The 18,436-nt window shown below is 63.1% G+C and overlaps 3 protein-coding genes across 6 annotated transcripts; 1 reads left to right on the top strand and 2 right to left on the bottom strand.

The window, feature by feature from the left end:
- Positions 1-52: 52 nt before the first annotated feature.
- MUS81 (MUS81 structure-specific endonuclease subunit) lies at positions 53-5,146 on the bottom strand. The gene is made up of 16 exons (XM_051967050.1): positions 4,897-5,146; positions 4,531-4,672; positions 4,165-4,229; positions 3,460-3,558; positions 3,275-3,343; positions 2,972-3,060; positions 2,724-2,873; positions 2,487-2,570; positions 2,138-2,259; positions 1,949-2,046; positions 1,631-1,747; positions 1,464-1,559; positions 1,260-1,376; positions 1,078-1,181; positions 300-383; positions 53-205 (listed from the first exon to the last, which is right to left on the bottom strand). Exons 1-16 carry the CDS (start codon positions 5,032-5,034, stop codon positions 139-141), a joined length of 1,641 nt encoding a protein of 546 aa, XP_051823010.1. The 5' UTR covers positions 5,035-5,146; the 3' UTR covers positions 53-138.
- A 2,270-nt stretch (positions 5,147-7,416) lies between these two features.
- On the top strand, positions 7,417-10,251 carry CFL1 (cofilin 1). Its single transcript, XM_051967055.1, has 4 exons — positions 7,417-7,525; positions 8,932-9,239; positions 9,331-9,407; positions 9,623-10,251. The coding sequence occupies exons 1-4, from the start codon at positions 7,523-7,525 to the stop codon at positions 9,733-9,735; spliced, it is 501 nt and encodes a 166-aa protein (XP_051823015.1). The 5' UTR covers positions 7,417-7,522; the 3' UTR covers positions 9,736-10,251.
- A 387-nt stretch (positions 10,252-10,638) lies between these two features.
- Positions 10,639-18,200, bottom strand: SNX32 (sorting nexin 32). 4 transcript variants are annotated; one of them, XM_051964611.1, is made up of 14 exons: positions 18,072-18,200; positions 17,352-17,420; positions 14,583-14,660; positions 14,257-14,367; positions 13,993-14,114; positions 12,706-12,829; positions 12,484-12,588; positions 12,219-12,324; positions 12,024-12,099; positions 11,825-11,864; positions 11,531-11,617; positions 11,277-11,436; positions 11,106-11,191; positions 10,639-10,928 (listed from the first exon to the last, which is right to left on the bottom strand). In XM_051964611.1, exons 2-14 carry the CDS (start codon positions 17,385-17,387, stop codon positions 10,875-10,877), a joined length of 1,185 nt encoding a protein of 394 aa, XP_051820571.1. In that variant the 5' UTR covers positions 17,388-17,420; positions 18,072-18,200; the 3' UTR covers positions 10,639-10,874. The 4 variants fall into 4 exon arrangements, with proteins under 4 accessions (XP_051820571.1, XP_051820569.1, XP_051820572.1 ...); XM_051964609.1 differs by lacking the exon at positions 18,072-18,200 and adding an exon at positions 17,956-18,065; XM_051964612.1 differs by lacking the exon at positions 18,072-18,200 and adding an exon at positions 17,952-18,048.
- Between the last annotated feature and the right edge of the window lie 236 nt (positions 18,201-18,436).

The following is an 18,436-nucleotide window of genomic DNA, read 5'->3' as shown; positions in this document are numbered from 1 at the left end:
TGAGAGGGGCCTAGTGCCCCCCGGTGCCCGCCCCCCGCAGACTCCATACCCCAGCGGTCTGAGACGTTTATTAAATGCAAACGTTTGTGGTCCCGTCCCCACCCAGTCCCCCAGCCCCGCGCTGCGTCTCCTCCAGGCTCAGGGCAGTGGTCCAGGGGTACAATAAAGCTGGCACAGGGTCCGACTCAGGGCTGGGCCCAGGTTCCTGCAAGGCAAGAGGAGAGGGAGGTGACCGGGAGAGCCCCCAGGCCCCTGCCACCCACCCACCCCTCCCCCCCGCCCCGGCCTCCAGCCCTCACCTCTGCAGGCGCCCGCACTTGACAGAGCTCAGCAGCTTCTCCTGCTCCTGGGGGCTGGCGCAGGCGTCATAGGCGGCCAGGAGCCTGAGCGCGAGACGGGACAGTCAGTCTTTGGGAAGCGGCGTGGACGTGCCGCGGCCCCTCCCCCCCCAAGGGCCGCCATTTTCCCCTGCAAGGCTGGCGTGCTAAGGGGCGGGTGGAGAAGGGTCAGCCATCCCTGCGCCCAGGGCTCTCAGTCTGATGAGGGGAACTGAGGGAGAGCCCACCAGCAAACCAAGCTGCTGTTTCCCTGTGCCCGAGTCTCTCTGCCCTTTCCCGTCTACACTGACCGCTCCACGTCTGCTCTCGCCGCTTCCCCCATTCTCTCCAGTCTCGTAACGGCTCCCACAGTGACCCACTGGCTGCCAGACCCGGGGGTCGGCCCTCCTCCTGCCCGTCTGACCGCTCCTCCTCGGCTCCTCGCCCTCACCTGGCTGGGCTCCCCAGGACCCCATCCTGGGCCCTCTCCTATGTGCCCCCCCCCAGGGAGCAGACACCCCAACACTGCAGCTCAGCTCTCCCAAGTTCACGGACACTCAGAGCTGACCTCAGCCTCTTTCCCCCCAAACCTCCTCTCTGGATTTCCCAGGTGCCCCCGCTCAGCCCCTTGCCCCCAGATCTCGCCCCCACCCACAGCAGCTCCGGGAGCCGTGGCTCCACCCACCCCTTGGGACGCCCTGGACTTAGAGCCGAGGGCCCACAGCCCAGGATAAGCGGCGGGAGGGGGCAGCCAGCCTACCTGGCGGGGGTCTGGTACTTCTCCAGCAGGGCGGCGGCCTTCTCCCCGCTCACGCCCCGAACCTGCATCAGCTGCCGGGCAAACACCTCCCTCACCGACTGAGCCTGGCCGGGAAGAAAAGGGGTCAGGAGGAAGCCCCTGAGACGCGGGGGGCGGGCAGGGGGAGCGAGGAGGGCGCTCACCTTGTTCTTCATGGCTGCGTCGTTGAAGGAGCTGAAGGCGAAGAGGGAGCAGGGGGGCGTCTGGGCCCCAGGGTCTTCTCCCTCATCCCCCCAGGGCCGGCATCGCAGAGTCTGACCCTAGAAAAGACAAACCCGGGCGGGCGCTTGCAGACAGCCATCCATCAGCCCCACCCCCACCCTCCCTGCCCCACAGCGGCCCGTTACCTCGTAGAGCTTCTGCAGAGCCCGAGTGAGCAGGGCCAGGTAGGCGGCCGACTCCTTGAGGTCCGCAGTGCGCTTCACGAAGAAGCCGTCGATCACCTGAGGGGGGCAGGGGTTAGAGGGGGGAGGGGAGGGCCTGCCAGGGCTCCCGGGCCGCCCCCCCAGCTCACCTGTGTGTTGGTGACCGCCTGCAGCAGGGTGCTCTCCGGGAGGCTGAGGTTGTGGGCGGAGCCGTGGTCCTCCACCAGGTACACCCTGCGGCTGAGCCCACAGCGCTTCAGGCGGAACTAGGGAAGCGGGGGCAGCGTCAAGGCCGGGGCCCTGCCCCCCTGCTCCGGCCTCCAGAGCTTTCCCTGCCACCTCCCTCGGGCCGAGAGCCCGCGGCCGAGCCCCGACAAGAGCGGGATTCGAACCCAGCTGAAGGAGAACCGAGTCTAGATCCAGAGTCCAAGGGACCAAGGGACCGTTCGTGTCCGAGGGCCCCGTACCTTCTGCTCCCGGAAGCGTCCGTCGATGATGCTGCCACACAGGTCATCCAGACGCTTCCTCTCCACCACGTGGTCCAGGACCAGCTCAGCAGGCCGGGCTGGGGGCAGGAGCTGGGTTGGTTCTGCCCGCCCCCCTGCCGTACACCCCCCTGTGCAGCCCCCACCCCGTGCAGCCCTCCCCCGCCTTACTCAGCTCTCTTGGCCTGGTCTCCTGAGCCACCCAAACAAAGTCCCCAACGTGCAGCTTCCGAACATCATGGGGGACTCCCAGGCGCTGCAGCTCCCTCAGAATGTCTGGTCGACGGCTGCCCCTGTGGGCACAAAGAGAGCAGGGGCCTTAGAATCGGGGGGGGGGTCAGAGCTGGGGGGGTGTTTTAGAACAGTGGGGGTCAGAGCTGGGAGGGGCTTTTTTAAAGCCTGAGGAAAGCAACTGACACTTGGTAAACAGTGGAGTCTGTGCCCCCCCACGCAGCCCTTGGCACTCCCTGGCACAGCCTCCCTCCTGGTTCTGCCTCCTCCCCCTCCCCCTCCCCCTCACCCTGTGGTCTCGCTGACATCCACACACAAGAGGATCCTGTACTCCCCTGGCCGCAGCTCGAGGGGCAGCTCTGGAGCCCGGACTCTGTGGGAACAGAGGCGCCTGTGAGGGGGCGCCCAGACCACCACACCCTCCTCTGGGGCCTGAGGGGTCAGGGAGTTGTTCCGGGAAGAGGACGGCTGCTCGGCCCAGAGGAAGCCGGCCCAGAAGGCAAGGGGCCAAGGACCTGGCACTCACAGCCGAGCCACCGCTCCTTGGGGCCCGTCCTCTGCCTCCCTGCCAGGGGGCTGGGTGGATCTCGGCCGGAGGCTGGCAGGCGGCTCTTCCTGAGCTTCGGCTTCTGCCAGCTCCCGGGACAGCTCCAGGCCTGCGGGGGTCAGCGAGTACCTGCAGAAGGCAGAAGAGCCGAGGGAGGGGGTGGCCCCTGGTGCACCAGGCCCGAGCCCTCCGAGGGTCGCGGCGGCAAACGGAGCCCCGGGCCTTACCTGGCTGGCCACTGGGAGCTCTGGATGAGGTTTCTGTGAAGGAGAGAGCGCAGGGCCGGCCATGGCTCGCCGCGGCCACTCGGGACCCCCTGACCAGACACAGGGCAGGCATGAGAGGCAGAAGCAGCAAGGGCCTCAAACCAGAGTGGGGAGGGGGCCCAGAGTGATTCTCCTCTCTCAGGAGGCCCCCTCCCCGCCCCCAGATTGGCAGAGATGCCAGTCAGTGTGCCAGCTCCCGGGCCCAAAGGCCAAGGCGAGCCTCCCATCAGGCCTCTTGGGGAACCCGGCCACCCCTACTCTTACCCTGGGGGCTTCCTGCTCACACCTCTGCAGCAGCTCCTCCTTGCTCAGGGACCCTGGGCTTTCAGGATCCTGAAGAAAGGGGCAGAAGGAGGGTCAGGGCCCCCAGGGACAGCCTGGCCACCCGGGCGCTGCCGCCGACCCCTAGCAGCGGTTTCTCGTCCTCCCCACACCCACCCCGGGCTCACCAGCTGCTCCCTGTAGAGAATCAGCAGCACTGCCCGAGCGGCCGAGTGGCGGGGAGGCCTGTAGCTGCCGCGGCCACCAGCCTTGGGCCGGCCTGGTCCCTGCAACAGTCAAAAAGAGCGTCCTGGCCCCAAGCGCCCACCCCGCCTCGGTCCTGCCTTCCGCCAGAGGACCCTGACTCGCAGAGCTGCCCCCCTCCCGAGGGGGGGTCACCCCTGAGCCTCAGGAGCTTTGCTGGCCCCAGGGGGCCTTGTCGCAGGCCGCACGCTCTCCCTGTCTACACCCGTCTCGGTGCCCTCGTGGCCCCAACCTCTCACCTGAGCTCCCCCATGGCTGCCCCCTCCTGGTCATCCTGATCTCCTTCACTGCCCGCCAGAGCCACATCCCCCCATCGGCCCTCTCCCCAGACCCCCCCAAACCAGAGCTGCCTCTCCTGCTTTGTACCACCTTCCCCCTAGTGTCCTCGATAACCCAGGACAGGCCCCTCTCTGCGCCCCAGCATCCGTTCCTTCCTACCCCTTCTCAGGATCTGAGCTTCTTTCTAAACTCAGCTGGTGGGGACCCTGAAGAAGCAAAGGATCCCTGCCCCCCCCAGCTCCTCCAAGGAGGGGATTGTGTCCACCCCCCAAGTGCTGAAGAAATGCCAGCTGTAGGGGCGGCAGCCCAGAGCCCCACGTCCCCAGCGAGCCTTGGGGGGGCCTCCTCACCGACTCCTTGGGGGGTCTGCTCAACTCTCCTGGTGGGAGCCCCGGGTCCGGCGGCTGGCTGAGGCCTGGAGGAAGAACCCTGGCCTCAGGGGGGGTGCGGTGGGGGAGGGAGGCGCAGGGGTGGGGGTGGGGGGGTGGGGGGGTGTAACACCTTCGGAAACCAGCTAGGGCTGCCCCACTGTCTGGACTCTGAGGAGAGCTCCGGGCAGCACGGACCCCTGCAGACTTGGCCTGGGGGGGCCCGTCCCTCACCTCTCCCACCCAACACCGTTCCCCCAGCCCAAGGCTTCTGGGCCCACGAGGAGCCGGTTTGTGGAGCCGTGGGGGCCGTGCGGAGGGAGGTCCCCGCCGGAGCCCGCTGCTCACCCAGGTCCGCCGGGCCGGACGCCCGGTGCTGCTCCAGCCGCCGGTCCAGCATCCGGCACAGAGCATCCCCGAAGTGCTGCAGGATCTTGGCTTCCTTGCCGCTCCTCAGGGGCAGGGGGTACCGCAGCAGGGAGCGCAAGGCCTGCAGGGCCACGGGCTGGATCTGTGAGGGCCCCCTGAATCTGCCCCGGGGGGCTCCCCGAAACCCCGGGCACGCCCCCTCCACCACCCGGGTTGTGAGAGCCCCCCCTTTTCCCAGACCAAACACCCCGCCCCCTTCCTTGTCTCACCCCGCCCACCTTCGAAAAGCCTCCACTCGCCCCGCCCCGCTCTAGGCCCCGCCCATCACCCCTCCCCTCAGCCCACCTTCTGGTAGACGAAGCGCGTCCGCAGGCCCCGGTCCGCCGCCTCGTCCCGCCATTCGCGGAGCCACCGCACGAAAAGTGGGTTGGCACAGGCGGGCAGGGGCCGCTTCCGGCCCAAGCGGGGCGCGGTCGCAGCCATGAGCCAGCCCAGGCCCAGGCCGTCCGGAGCAGGCTGGGGGCGGCGCACGTGACCCCGAGGCCCCGCCCTGGCTCTCGGGCTTTGCCGGAGTTGAGGGTGTAACACTACTCCCCCCAGCCCAACTATTCCTGGGCTTCTGAACAAAGGCTCTCACGCCGCCCCCTGCCTCCGCCCTTCCCTCCCCCCCGCCCCCGGCAGTCAGTATTTGGGCTCTTCCTACTGGGGAACCCGAGTCAAGGCTCCACCTCTTCCGCATTCTGGCACTAGGAAAAAGGAAGGAGCGAGGAGTATTGTGTGGGGGGGTGGGGAAAACGGCAACAGCGTCTCCTGTGGTCGGAGGGCAGAAAAAGCCGCTCTGACCTGGGTTCCATTGGTTCTACACTGAGCGGGATCGGCCTGGGCATCTGCAGGAAGGATAGGAGCCTCTAGGGGGCGTGCAGAGAGAACTAGAGGCCCGAGCACTTGCAAGAAAGGGCATTATCCTCTAGGGGGCATGGAGAAGCGACTGAGCCTAGAAAAGCAGAGGGGACTGAAGCTTGGCGGATAAAACCTGGAGAATTCACAAAGGGGACGGAATCCCGGAAGACCCGCAGACGGGACTGGCTAAAGCCCGGGACATCTGCAAAAGGGACCGGATAGAAGTGGGGGATGTGCATTCTGGATAGAGCCTGGGAGATCTGCAAAGGGGACCGGATAGAGCCGGGAGCGGGGAGGGGGGGTGAATTCTGGATAGAGCCCGGGAGATCTGCAAAAAAGGACAGGATAGAGCTGGGTGCATTCTGAATCGAGCTTGGGAGATCTGCAAGAAAGGACAGGATAGAGCTGGGTGCATTCTGGATCGAGCTTGGGAGAGCTGCAAAGGGGACCAAATAGAACTGGGGGATGAGCATTCTGGATCGAGCTCGGGAGATCTGCAAAAATGCATTATGGATAGAGCTTGGGCAAAAAAGGACAGGATAGAGCCTGGGGGCTGTGCATTCTGGATAGAGCCCGAGAGTTCTGCAAACGACACCGGATGGAGCGGGGGAGGGGGTAATATTGGATAGAACCTTGGAAATGAGCAGAGGGGACTGGAAAATGTCCAGAGAGAAGGCCGGATAGTCCCCGGGAAATCCGCAGTGTTTTCCGGGAAATGTCTAGAGACCGATAGAACCTGGGAAACCCGCAGAGGAAACTCCCTGGATAGAGCCCTGGGTATATACAGAGAGAGGAGCCGGGCAGGAAAGGCTGGCATGCGACTGATCGATGAGTCCGGGGCAAGCAGAGCCGCGGCCAGGCCAGCTGGCCCCCTCCCCGCCCCCACCCTCAGCCGAGCCCCCCCCCCCCTCCCCCAAGCACACGCTAGGCTTCGCCCGACCTCCCGCAGTTTCCAAATAAGGCTCAGTTTCCATATAAGGCGAGGTGAACGAGCATTCTCCCTGGCTCCGCCCCCTCCCGGCTCTTGTCCTAATAAGGCGATCTGGGGCATCCCGAAGCTGCAGGCTAACGGGTGGGTGGGGGCCGGTCTCCATGGCGACCGCGAGTCTCGCGCCCCCTCCCCTCCCACGGGGAAGGCTCGGGGCCCGCCTCCCCAGCGACAGCGCAACTCTCCTTGGCCGCTTCGAGTCGCGGGCTCTGTCCTAGCTGGAAGTAGGCGGGGAGAGCTGCCGCGAGGGCGGGGGCGACCTTGCTTTGGCCTTGCCTTTGCTTTGAGGTTTCCGTCCGCCGATTACCCGAGACAAATCACTGCCTATGTTTTGGGCCTCAGTTTTGCCATCTGCAAAATGGGGGTCTGTTTTCTCCGTTAACAGTTCTGCAAACCTCAGCCATCCGCATATCCGAGGGAATGAGATGGGGACACAACCCCCTGCTCCTTCCCCCCATTCCCACACCACGGTAACCCGTCCAGCGTAGTGTGCCCCCCTAGGTCTCTGGCCGGCCCCTCGAAAAAAGGCTTCATGTGGAAGCCCAAGTTCTTGGGCTTGTGGTTTCTGAGGCAGAGAGCCTCAGTTTCTCCGTCTGCCGTATATGGAGGCCATTCTGGGCCTCCGCTTTCCTCTTTGTAAAATGGGACCTAGAGCTGTAACAAGGACCTGGACTCCAGTCTCTCGCCCCGGGAGCCCGAGCAGGCATCAGCAGGGCAGCAGAGGCCGAGACATAGACCAATGGAGGAGCGCTCCCGGCGCTTCTGGCCCCGCCCCTCTCCGCAGGGGCCGAACGCCCGAGCTAGACCCGCAGTGGAGGAGAAGGGGAGACTCCACTTCCCGGCGTGCCCCGGGGCGGCGCAGCGCGACGGAACTCCATTTCCCGTCGGCCCCGTCCCCGAAGCGCCGGAAGCTCGCCCCGCCTCTCATTGTGCGGCTCCTACTAAACGGAAGGGGCCGGGAGAGGCCGCGTTCAGTCGGCTCCAGGCAGCGGCGGCGAAGGAGCGATTCCCTCCTCTCCTGTGGCCCTCGTTTCCTCCCTCACCCTCCCTCCCTCGCTCGCTCGCTCGCTCCTTTCCGGAACCATGGTGAGCGCGGGCCAGAGAGCTCCGCGGGGGACCGGCGCCCGGGAGCGGGGGTGGTGTAGGCGGTGCAGCGGGCGGGGCGGTGTCCTCATCCTCCTTTCCATCCTCCTCTCCATCCTCTCCATCTCTTCCCCTCCCCCTCCTGGGACGCCGCGGGCGAGACCGGCAGCGATGGAGGGGCTCGTGCGCCAGGCGGATGGCCGGGCGGGCGGGCGCGCGCGCGCCGGCGGGCCCCCTCTCCCTGCGCGCGCTCGTCTGACGTTGACGGTTGTTGGGCGAAGTGGCCACGCGCGCGACCCTCCCCAACCGTTAAGTGGTGCTTGGAAAGGGGGGGTTAGTGGCGCGCGCGGCTCCTGTACCCGGGGGCGTCGCGCATGCGCGTTCCTTCCGAGAGCTGAAGCAAAGCGAAGGACAGTTGGGGAGGGGGAGGGAGAGAAAGGGAGGGGGCGCACTCACGCTGGGCCTTGAGCACGCGGCCCAGCAGCTGGAAGGAGGGCGGGGTGTTGGCATTTCAAGACCACCCCAGGCTGGGGGCGGGGGGGCAGGAGAACCTCTAAGGCCTGGGCCCAGTTTGGGGAAGTAGGTCCGGAAGGGGGTAGTCCCCGCCCGACGTGCCCTCCCCTTCCTGAATGGTTGCTGTGCTCGTCTTCCTCGGGTAGGCTCCTTCCCCTCGAACTCAGGAAGCAGCAGCCTAGCTGCTGAAAGCCTGCCCCCCAACCCCAAGGAGGGACGCTAGAGCAGGACCCCCGTGGAGCCCCACAGTCCACGTGGTCCTAGCCTGGAAAGGCCGTGATCTTGTCCCTTTAGTTCAAATCTTTTGGGGAGTAGGTGTCCTCAGTGATTCGGTGACCTCTAGGCCAGGCCTCCCATCAGCCCCCAATCTGCGGCCCCTTAAAGCAGTAGCTGTTCCCCCTGATTCTTGGTACCAAAGAAAGGTGGGCTTGCCCAACTGGGTTCTTGGGGTCCCGAATCCAAAGTGGATTTCCCAGCTGGCCAGGCCAGGGTTCTCAGGGTCAGGACCTCCTTGCCCAGGGTAGGAGCCAGGGAATCTCAATCAACAATGAAACCTTACTACTTGGTGATCTGCCCCATTCTATGTTTTTGAGGTACTAGGGTTAGGGAGAAAGCAGCAGCTAAGGCTTGGGAGTGAGGCAGACCTGAGTATAAATGCAATTTTTGAGACTGGTTAGTTTTTGCTTTGGGGCAAAAATCATTTGGCCTCTGTTTATGCTTTTGTAAAATGGGACCCAGCTATTTCCTCTGTTAAGAATATCAAATGAGAAAACACTGGAAGTATTCTTCTAACTACTCCCCTTTGTTACTAAGCCAATCACTTGTTCTTTGAGTCTGATGGGACGGGCCCCGGGAAGAGCGTCCCATCTCCCTCACTGAGCTCTCCGTGCCCACAGGCCTCTGGGGTCGCAGTCTCAGATGGAGTGATTAAGGTGTTCAACGACATGAAGGTTCGCAAGTCCTCCACACCCGAGGAGGTGAAGAAGCGCAAGAAGGCCGTGTTGTTCTGCCTGAGCGAGGACAAGAAGAACATTGTGCTGGAAGAGGGCAAGGAGATCCTGGTGGGTGACGTGGGGGAGACCGTGGATGACCCCTATACCACCTTTGTCAAGATGCTACCAGACAAGGACTGCCGCTACGCCCTCTATGATGCTACCTACGAGACCAAGGAGAGCAAGAAGGAGGACCTCGTGTTCATCTTCTGGTGAGTCTGGGGGGTGCCGATCCCCTGGAGAGGCTGGGCCCAGAGCCAAGGACGCACTCCCCAGCTTTCTAACTCTTGTCTCTCCTCCCAGGGCCCCCGAGTGTGCCCCCCTCAAGAGCAAAATGATCTATGCGAGCTCCAAGGACGCCATCAAGAAGAAACTGACAGGTGTGTGTATGCGCGTGCGTGTGTGAGATGGCATTTCCAATAGCGTAACCCTCTTTGGCGCGCAAGGCCGAATTTCGTTGGGTCTGAAGAACTGGGTGAGGAGCCTGATTGACTGTGGTGGGACCTTTGAAGCTTGGGGTTGGGTTTTATCTGTAAAGCGGGGGTGGGTCTAAGCCTTCCTTGGCTCTGACCCCCCTCCCAATTCCTTTTCACAGGGATCAAACACGAATTACAAGCCAACTGTTACGAGGAAGTGAAGGATCGCTGTACCCTGGCCGAGAAACTGGGGGGCAATGCCGTGATTTCCCTGGAGGGGAAGCCCTTGTGAGTCTCCCACCTCCGGCTCCCCTGCTGGGGCTGGCCAAGCCCAGCGGGAGAGCAGGCTGCCCCCTTCCTGCCAGACCCGAGGGGCTGGGGGGATCCCAGCAGGGGCAGGGCAATCCCTTCACCCATTTGCCAAACCGCCCCCCGACCCCTGACCTCCCCCACTTCACCCCAGTGGCTCTGGCCTTCCCAAACCGCCTTTGATCTTCTCATTCCTCTTGAGTTGTAGCAGACCAAGCCCCTCCCAGACGCCCAGATGGGGGGGAGGCCAGTATTTTTTTTAACTGATGCCCCCAGTTTTCCCCCTTCCCCGGTGCTGCCAACTTCTAACTGCAATAGTGGCTTTGTGCTTGTTGTTTAGTTTTGTGTATAAATGGAATGTTGTGGAGACCCCTTCCCCCCACACAGCCGGCTCCCCTCCCCCCAGTTACTCATGTGGCCAGTATAAAGGAAAGTTACAGCGCCAGTAAAAAGGAAAGTTCAATTAAAAAAAAGACAAATAAATAAAAAGGTGAGCTGCTTCGAAGGCTGGTTTTTTCTGGGATGGGTGGAAGGGGGGGGGGCTAAACACAGCAGGCTGCCTTCGCCCCTCTGGTCTGCACAGCCGTCACCTGGGGCATGTGGTAGCTGCAGAGGAGGCCGCCCGGCACAGCTTGGCTTGAGGCTCAGTCCCTCTGTTCTGGGTGTCCAGGGAGAGGGGGCAGTGATTGCAGCCCTGCCTGGAGGGAGAGAAGGACTCTTCTGAGCCTGCCCCGCCCCTCCCCAGCTGACTGGGGATCCCTGGAGAAGGACCAGAAGTAACTGCCAAGTGAGCCCCAGTTAATCTGGATGGGAAACCCTGGGATGGAGGCTAGCGCCTCCCCCCCCCCCCATGGCCAGCCTCAAAGAGAGCACAGGACACACTGGATTCAGAGCAAGAACTTTTATTTCCATTAGTGAAGGGAAGTTTACACGGGTGTGGATGGGGCTGACCTCTGGAGGGCCAGGGCAGTTACTGTCCAGAAGCCCCCGGGCTGTTCCTGCAGCCCTGGCTGAGGGCCACTCTAGGTTCAGGGGTGGTGGATGCCCGTCACCCCCAGCAGCCCCTCGTGGTCCACGTGTCCAGAGTAGGGAAGGCTGTGGATTGGCGGGTAGGGGAGGATGCTAGGGTTCCCCCTTGAGGGCAATGAGGGTGTTTCTTAGAAGAAGCGTACTGGCCTGGGGAAGAGAGAAGGGGGTGCTCTGGGTGGGGAGGCAGGGCCCAGGACGACTTGGGGTGGATGAGCCGTTGCCATCAGAGTGAGCTCTTCAGTTCCCCACCCTCAGCCAGGGGGCCGACCTTGCCCGCCATCTTGGGCGTGGTCCTCCGCCTCCCCCACCGGCAGGCAGCGTTACCTTGGCGTGTTTGAGTTCCAGTTCAGCCAACTCGATGAGGTTCTTTCGGAAAGCAGAGCCTCGGCGAGCCTTAAAGTCAGTGAGCTCTGAGCCAAAGAAAGGGACAGGAGACCGGGTTGCACTGGCCCGCTCCGGTGGGGTGGGGGGGGTCCGGCCCGGCCCTTCACTCACCCTGCTTGGCCGAGTCCGAGAGGCGCTCGAAGCGGCGGCAGCACAGCTGCTGGTGCGTCTCCGCCGACCGCACCTCGCGGTTCCTCATCCGGGCTTTGTCCAGGGCCTTGTTGGCATTCTCGTAGTCGGCCAGCGCCCGCAGCCGCCGATAGAGCAGGTCCTGAGGGGAGGGAGACCGGGAGCCAGGCGAGGCTAGGCCCCCCGAGGCTGGGGCCGAGCGCCGGGCCCGGGCAGCGCCCAGAAGGGCCTCTCACCTTGGCTGCTTGGGCATCCCTCATGTAGTAGTGGAGCATGTCGGAGAGCTTCAGGTCCTCGTCGGAGGCCACCCGGCCCTCCAGCTTCTGTGGGGCGGACGAGGGAGGGCCTGGCCCTGGGGGGAGGCTCCGCGCCCTGGGACACTGGGGCAGCGCGGGGCCCATCTCCCCTGCGGGTCCCCACCCCAGGGTCTCGGCAGCCACTTGGATCTCTGGGCCCTGTGCCTGCCCCCCACCTCCCCAAGGTGCCCTCCCACGGACGGGGCCAAGTCAAAAGCAGGAAGGACTTCTCACCCTCAGACGTTCAAAGAGTTCAGCCAGTTTTAGAAAGCTCCTGGGAAAGGAGAGGGGCAGGCCTTTGCCCGGGGGTGCCCTGGCATCCCTCTGGCAGAAGCGGCGTGGGCGAGGCTGTTGGACACCCCCCACCCCCGGTTACCTGGGGCCTAGTGGCCTGGGGGAGAGTGACAGGCAAAAGGGGCAAGGGGCAGCTCACGTCTTTAACTGGTTGACTTCCTGGGTGCCCAGGCTGCTCAGCGCCGCGGAGATGGGGATGTAGTCCTCGGCCAAGCCTGTTAGGGGCGTGTCCGCCATCAGAGCCTGGCGGGGGGCTGTGGGCAACGGGGAAAGACCACACCTTGGCTCGTCCCCGCTTGGGCCTTCAGGAGGGGCCCCGGGGGTCCCCACGTACACTTGTGGGAGCGCATGACGCGGTCGGCTCGCAGGCAGGCGTCCCGGATTCGAGCGTGGTACTCCAGCAAGAAGGTCCTCTCGTGCTCGAAGAACTCGTCCACCTCCTAGGAGGCAGGCAGAGGTGGAGGGGAGAGGCCTGCAGGGTGAGGCCCAAGGGCCTCCACTAGGGAAACCCGGCCCCCAGGGTCTCTGGGACCGACTAGGCCAGAGGAGGCCTGAGCTCCCACTGGACATTGGCCCACTCAGCCCCCCCAGGCCCTCACCTTCAGTCCTGACACTCCGGTAATGAGGGCTTCGTCTGCCGACTTCACAATGTTCCTGATGAACCCCCCGAACAGCTCCTTCTTATTCTTCCCACGAACACTCAGCTGGGATAGAGATGGGGGTAGGGTCAGCCTTGGCCAGGCCCCTCCCACAGGGATGGGGGCAGGGTCAGCCTTGGCCAGGCCCCTCCGGGCTGCTCGGAGGGTCTGGGGGCAACTCACATCTTGGCCGTACTCCAAGAAGACATAGAGGTTGTGGTCCCGGCGCAGCGTGGGATGGGCAGCCAGGCGCTGGAGGAACACCTCGTGCATGGCTACTGTCTTCTTAAAGATGGCCAGGTACTCCCTGAGGGAAGGAGAAGCATTTATATAGCACCTACTGTGTGCTGGGCACTAGGACCAGACAGACTCTTAGGGAAGGAGCATTTATACAGCACCTACTGCTTGCTGGGCACTATAGCCAAACGGTCCCATTTATACAGCACCTACTGTGTGCCAGACACTATAGTCAAAAAAGTCCCTGAGGGAAGCATTTATACAACACCTACTGCATGCCAAGAACTATGGCCAAATAGTCCCATTTATAAGGCACCTACTTACTGTGTGCCAGGCACTATGGCCAATTATTCCCATTTAGTGTGTATAAGCACTGAGTGCTTTTACAAATCCTGTTTGTCACCATTGAGGAAGGCAGAGGCTGAATTATCCCCCTTTTGTAGTAGAAGCAAAGGTTAGTGAGCTGTCCAAGGTCTCACTATCTGGCTAGATTGGAACTCGGGTCCAACACTGCCTACATCAGCTGCCCCACTTGGAGCCAGGGCGCCACTCCCTGCAGGCTGGGGTCAAGTGGGCCACCAGGGAGCCCTGAAGCCTGAGTGGTGCAGGCCCACCTGCCTTGCTCCCTGACCTGCTCCAGTCCCTTAATCTACTTGGGCCATAAAACGGAGGTTTTTGGTAGCTCGGGGCCCCATTTGGGGTTCTCAGCAGATTGGGGCGGTGGGCCATTGCCTTTCCCAGCTCATTTCACAGATGAGGAAAATGGGGCAGACCGAGGGAGGGGGGGGGGGGGGGGGACTTGCCCAGGGTGCTGCAGCTAATGAGTGTCTGAGGCCAAATCTGAACTCCCGGCCTGATGCTCTAACCACTGCTGCACCTGCTGCTCTATCCCCCGCTGCCCAAGGTCCTGAATCCTCTGTGAGGAGATGAGCTCTCCTGTCGTTCCTCCCATTGTTAACCCAAGGGGCTGATCAGCGTGCCCCAACTTCTCTCCAAAGGAGCGGAGTCTTCCCCGGGCCCCAGGGCCTCCCCGACTGCTTTGTGACAGAGGAGCCTTGGCTAGCCCCTCTGTGAGAAGGGTCAGAGGCCGGAAGGAGCGAGGATTGGTGACTGCTGCAGGCTAGAACTCGGGGCTTCCTGGTGCCAGACCGCCCCAGCCACTATGACACACCCCTGGATACGGGAGCCGAGGGGTGAGGGAGGGTAGACGCAGGAGGGGAGGGGGTGTCTCACCCCTCTAGTTCTTGCTTCATTTTGGCAAACTCTTCCCTGGTGACCGAGCTGTCCCCCTCCCCCAGCCTCTGCAGCTTTTCCCGCGAAGCCTCAAAGTCTGGTTTGGGGGGAGCCGGGGGGATCTGCTCAGAACAGAAAGGAGCTGAGACGGCTGCGGCGGGCTCCCGGGGCCCGGTCCGCCTCCCCCCTCCCCGGCTGCACTCGGCCTCCAGGGGTCCCTGCCAGCTCCCGGGGCAGCCCTGGGGTCCGAGTCCAGGGCCTCACAATGATGCCCGCGTAGTCCTCGTTGTCAGTGTAAGCGTCGTGGAGCCAGATGAACTCCTCGTGTTGCCTGACGACGGAGAACTCGGTCTGGCTGAAGTGGGGGAGGCAGCTCTGAAAGGAAGGGGCCCCACTGAGGCGCCCTGGCCACCTCGCCTCCCCCCTCGGGCACCCTCCCCCCCTCCCCCATGCTCTGCTCTGGGATGCTTCCCACAATCCCCATGGGGCTCGGGGAGCCAGAACCCGGGTCGGTTGGAGGAGGCCCAAGGCCCGGCCTAGAGGCCCCTGACCTCGGAACCAGTCTCTGTGGGGGGGAGTGACGACCTCACCTTGGTGTGAACTGTGAATTTCACCTTGTCCCTCTCACTCACAGCATCGGAGATCTCCACCTGCAAGGCGCCATCTCCCTGCAGACCCACGGAAACAGCGGGGCTGAGGAGGGGGCGCTGGGGCGGGGCCCCTGGCCGGCCCATCTGCCCTCCTTGCCCACCGCTCCCCCGCGGCCCGAGAATCCTCGCAGCAAAGCCCTTAGTAAGGCCCTCTCAGGTTTTACAGAGGGGCCCATGGCCACGGTCACCAAAGCGGTGGGGGCTGGGCGGGGACCTCGGATCCCGCCCCACTTTGGGGCTCTCGTGTCTCCTTAAGCTCACGCGTCCTCACTGCCCCTGCCCCAGTCCCTCATGTGGCCCCGAGTCTCCAGAACGATCCAAGAACATCCTTCAGAAGTGGACACGAAACTGGCCCGTGCTCCTAGGACTCCCCTTCCCTCACTCGGGAGGCTGGCTGTCCGCCCGGGCGCAAGCTGGCTTTCAGGCAGGGAACTGGTGAGACCTGGATCCTAGAGACTGGCCTGGGGAGCTGGGGTCTCTGCGTCGTTCACCTTACACCACTGGGGTGGGGCTCCCCAGAGATAGGAGGTCAAAGTGCAGAGCATATTGAAGGAGCTACATAAATAAAGGCTCACTGTCAGGAGCCAAGCCTTCCAGGGCAGTTCCCTTTCCACATCTGTCAGCCTTCTCTATCTGTGAAATGGGTATGATCAGCCTGAGACCCACCAGGAAGGTTTCCATAAGGATCTGTGTCTGTGAAGGTTACCAATCAAAAAGGGGGACACAGATGGTGGTATCCTTCCTTCTTCCTTCAAGTCCCCTCCATGACAGAGACCAAGACAGCGGGGGGGAGGGAGCACCCCTGGCCCAAGGGGAGGGGTGACAGGTGTCCTCTTGTGGTGGAACAACTGGCCTCTTCCTTTTCACCTGGAGGCCGTGGACGGCAGGCAGGGGTTTGAGGAACACTCCGACAGACTAAGGAATCCCACCAGCCAAGGCATTCATTAGGGATGGAAAAGAGCCGCCCACAGAAGGGGGGCTCGCCCCCCACTACTCTCAAGCAGGGGGCTGCACTGCAACTTAAGAGGGCCCAGACCTCTTCACACAGACAGAAACACACCAGGGGCAGGACCCCAAGACCCCCCACAACGGCACCCTACGTGGGCCTTCAATAACTTCTAGTTGGGCCAGACTGGTTTCAATTGCACTCCACGCCACGGGACCCGCCAGGGCCCTGCGCTCCTGTCTCCTCCGGGGAGGCTCAGGCCGCTCAACTTGTGCTCCTGCTCTGAGAACGTTTTTGACTTCTGCAGCCACCGGGAGACCGCCTCTCTCCTGCCCTCCCTGTCTCAGTGTCCCGAGTCCCTGGGTCTGTTCTCTCTGTGACGGTCAGTGCAAGGCAGGGTCCCTGGAGACTAGCTGGGCCTGCTGTCAGCCATTGCTCTCTGCCTGTCCACACGGACACACACACAGACACACACATGGATACTCACACACAGACACACATGGACACACATACACCACACATGGACACACATACACCACACATGGACACACATACACCACACATGGACACACATACACCACACACGGACACACAGACACTCACACATGGACATACACACGGACACACACACGGATACTCACACACGGACACACAGATACTCACACACGGACACATACAGAGACACACGGACACACATGGACACACATACACCACACACGGACACACACACTCACACACGGACACGCATGGACACACGGACACATACAGAGACACACATGGACACACACGGACACACACACTCTCACACAGACACACATGGACACACACGGACACACACGGACACACATACACCACACACGGACACACACACACTCTCACACGGACACACATGGACACACACACACTCTCACACAGACACACATACACCACACACGGACACACACAGAGACACACATACACCACACACGGACACACAGACACTCACACACGGACACACACAGACACTCACACAGATACACATGGACACACGGACACATACAGAGACACACATGGACACACACGGACACACATGGACACACATACACCACACGGACACACACAGACACTCACACAGATACACATGGACACACGGACACATACAGAGACACACATGGACACACACGGACACACATGGACACACATACACCACACACGGACACACACACACAGATACACATGGACACACACAGACACTCACATGGGATCAGCCTGAGAAGGCAGAAGAGGGGGGGAGGGGGGGATCCTGGGGTCCCGTAGGCCACTCAGTTCAGGGATTTCCCTCAGGATGTGACTGACTCAGGAGGAGGGAGGAGCAAAGGGCCTGGAGCCAGAGATGTGGAGGCCCAACCATGGCTCTGCTGATTTCGTCTTGCCTGGCTTTGAGCACACTGACTCTCATCTGTAAACTGAGCTTGGGCTAGTGATGGCCCCGGTCTTCTGTGACCTCCCCATCCCCGCCTTCCCTCGGAGAGCTGCCCTGGCCCTCACTCTACTGCCTGTTCAGGGGCCCCTTCCCCATTCTCTGAAAGCCCGAGGGACCCTTCCTGGAAGCCGGGCCCCAGCCAAGGCATCTGACAGCCATACCTGCAGCCACACAGCCTCCCTCCCTCCATCCCTCCCTCCTCCCTCCATTCATCCTTCTCTTCCTCCCTCCCTCCCTCTCTCCATTTTTCTCTCCGTCCGTCCCTCCCTCCCTCCCTCCTTCCGTCCCTCTCTCCCGTTACCTGGCGCTCCTCCCCGGGGTCGGGATTCTCCTCCATCACTGGTCCTCTGACACCTCCACTCTCCTGCTCCTACGAGAGGGAGGGCGAGGGCTAGCTTCTGGCCGCCTGGGCGCTTCGTCCGCCTCGACCCCTTCCCGGCCCTGGGAGACTCTCGCCACCCCTGCAGCCCTCCTACCCCGCCCCGCTCTGATGAAGAATGAATGGAGCCTGCAGGGACCGCGCCGGCCCAGTCTTCCACCCCTGCCCTCGAGAGAGTAATTTAGAGAGAGGCGTAGATCTCGAGGCTCCGCCCCCAATGCGCTCTGAATGGACCGAGGGCCCGGCCTCCGTGCTTCCATTGGCCTGTCTGGCCGTCTTTCCCGGCAGCGGGCGCTGCCTCTTAAGGGGGAATGCAGGTCGCAGTTAGCGGGCGGGGGAAACCGAAGAGAGAGGAGCTGGGGGCCGAGCGCTGCCCCCTCCGGACAGGCAGGGTTCCCACGCCTCGAGGCTCTTTTCCGCTAAGTCCCCATCCCCTTCTTTCCGTCCCTCCTCTCTCGCGCCCTACCCCCATTCCTCGCCAATCATTGCACAAGCATTAATGAACAGTGCTCAATAAAGCACCTACTAATGGTCGTGCACTCTACTAGGTGCTGGGGATGCTCAGATGGAATAACAAAACGGAAACAGTCCCGGGTCTCCCCAGCCTCCAGGGCCCATCTCTTGCCCCGCCCCTTCACTCGCCTTTCTCCCCGAGCCGTCCCAGAGCAGCTGGTGCGCAGGCGTAGACCCGCCCCTCGGCGCAGGGGCGGGGCGCGCAGCGGACCTCGAGCTGCTGCGCCTGCGCCGCCCCTCCGCCCTCCAGCCCCACGCCTTTGGGCTGGCGGAGGGCAGGGAGGCCAGGGGCGGGTCCGCGGGCGGATCAGGGGCGGGGCAAGGGCGGGACTGGGGGCGCGCTGGGGCTGGGGCGGGGGAGGGGGCGTCGCCGGGTCCGATGCCGGGGCGGGCGGGCGCAGGCGACGGGGTGGAGGATAAGGGTGTGCCTGGGCTGGAGGCCTGGCCGACTGGCCTGGGTGCGGGTGTGGCCATGGCCCTGGGGCGGGGAGGTG

The sequence above is a fragment of the Antechinus flavipes genome, chromosome 6 (genome assembly GCF_016432865.1).
Source record: "Antechinus flavipes isolate AdamAnt ecotype Samford, QLD, Australia chromosome 6, AdamAnt_v2, whole genome shotgun sequence".
NCBI lineage: Eukaryota > Metazoa > Chordata > Mammalia > Dasyuromorphia > Dasyuridae > Antechinus > Antechinus flavipes.
The sequence above is the reverse complement of the archived record's forward strand: the minus strand, read 5'-3'. Positions and strand labels throughout refer to the sequence as shown.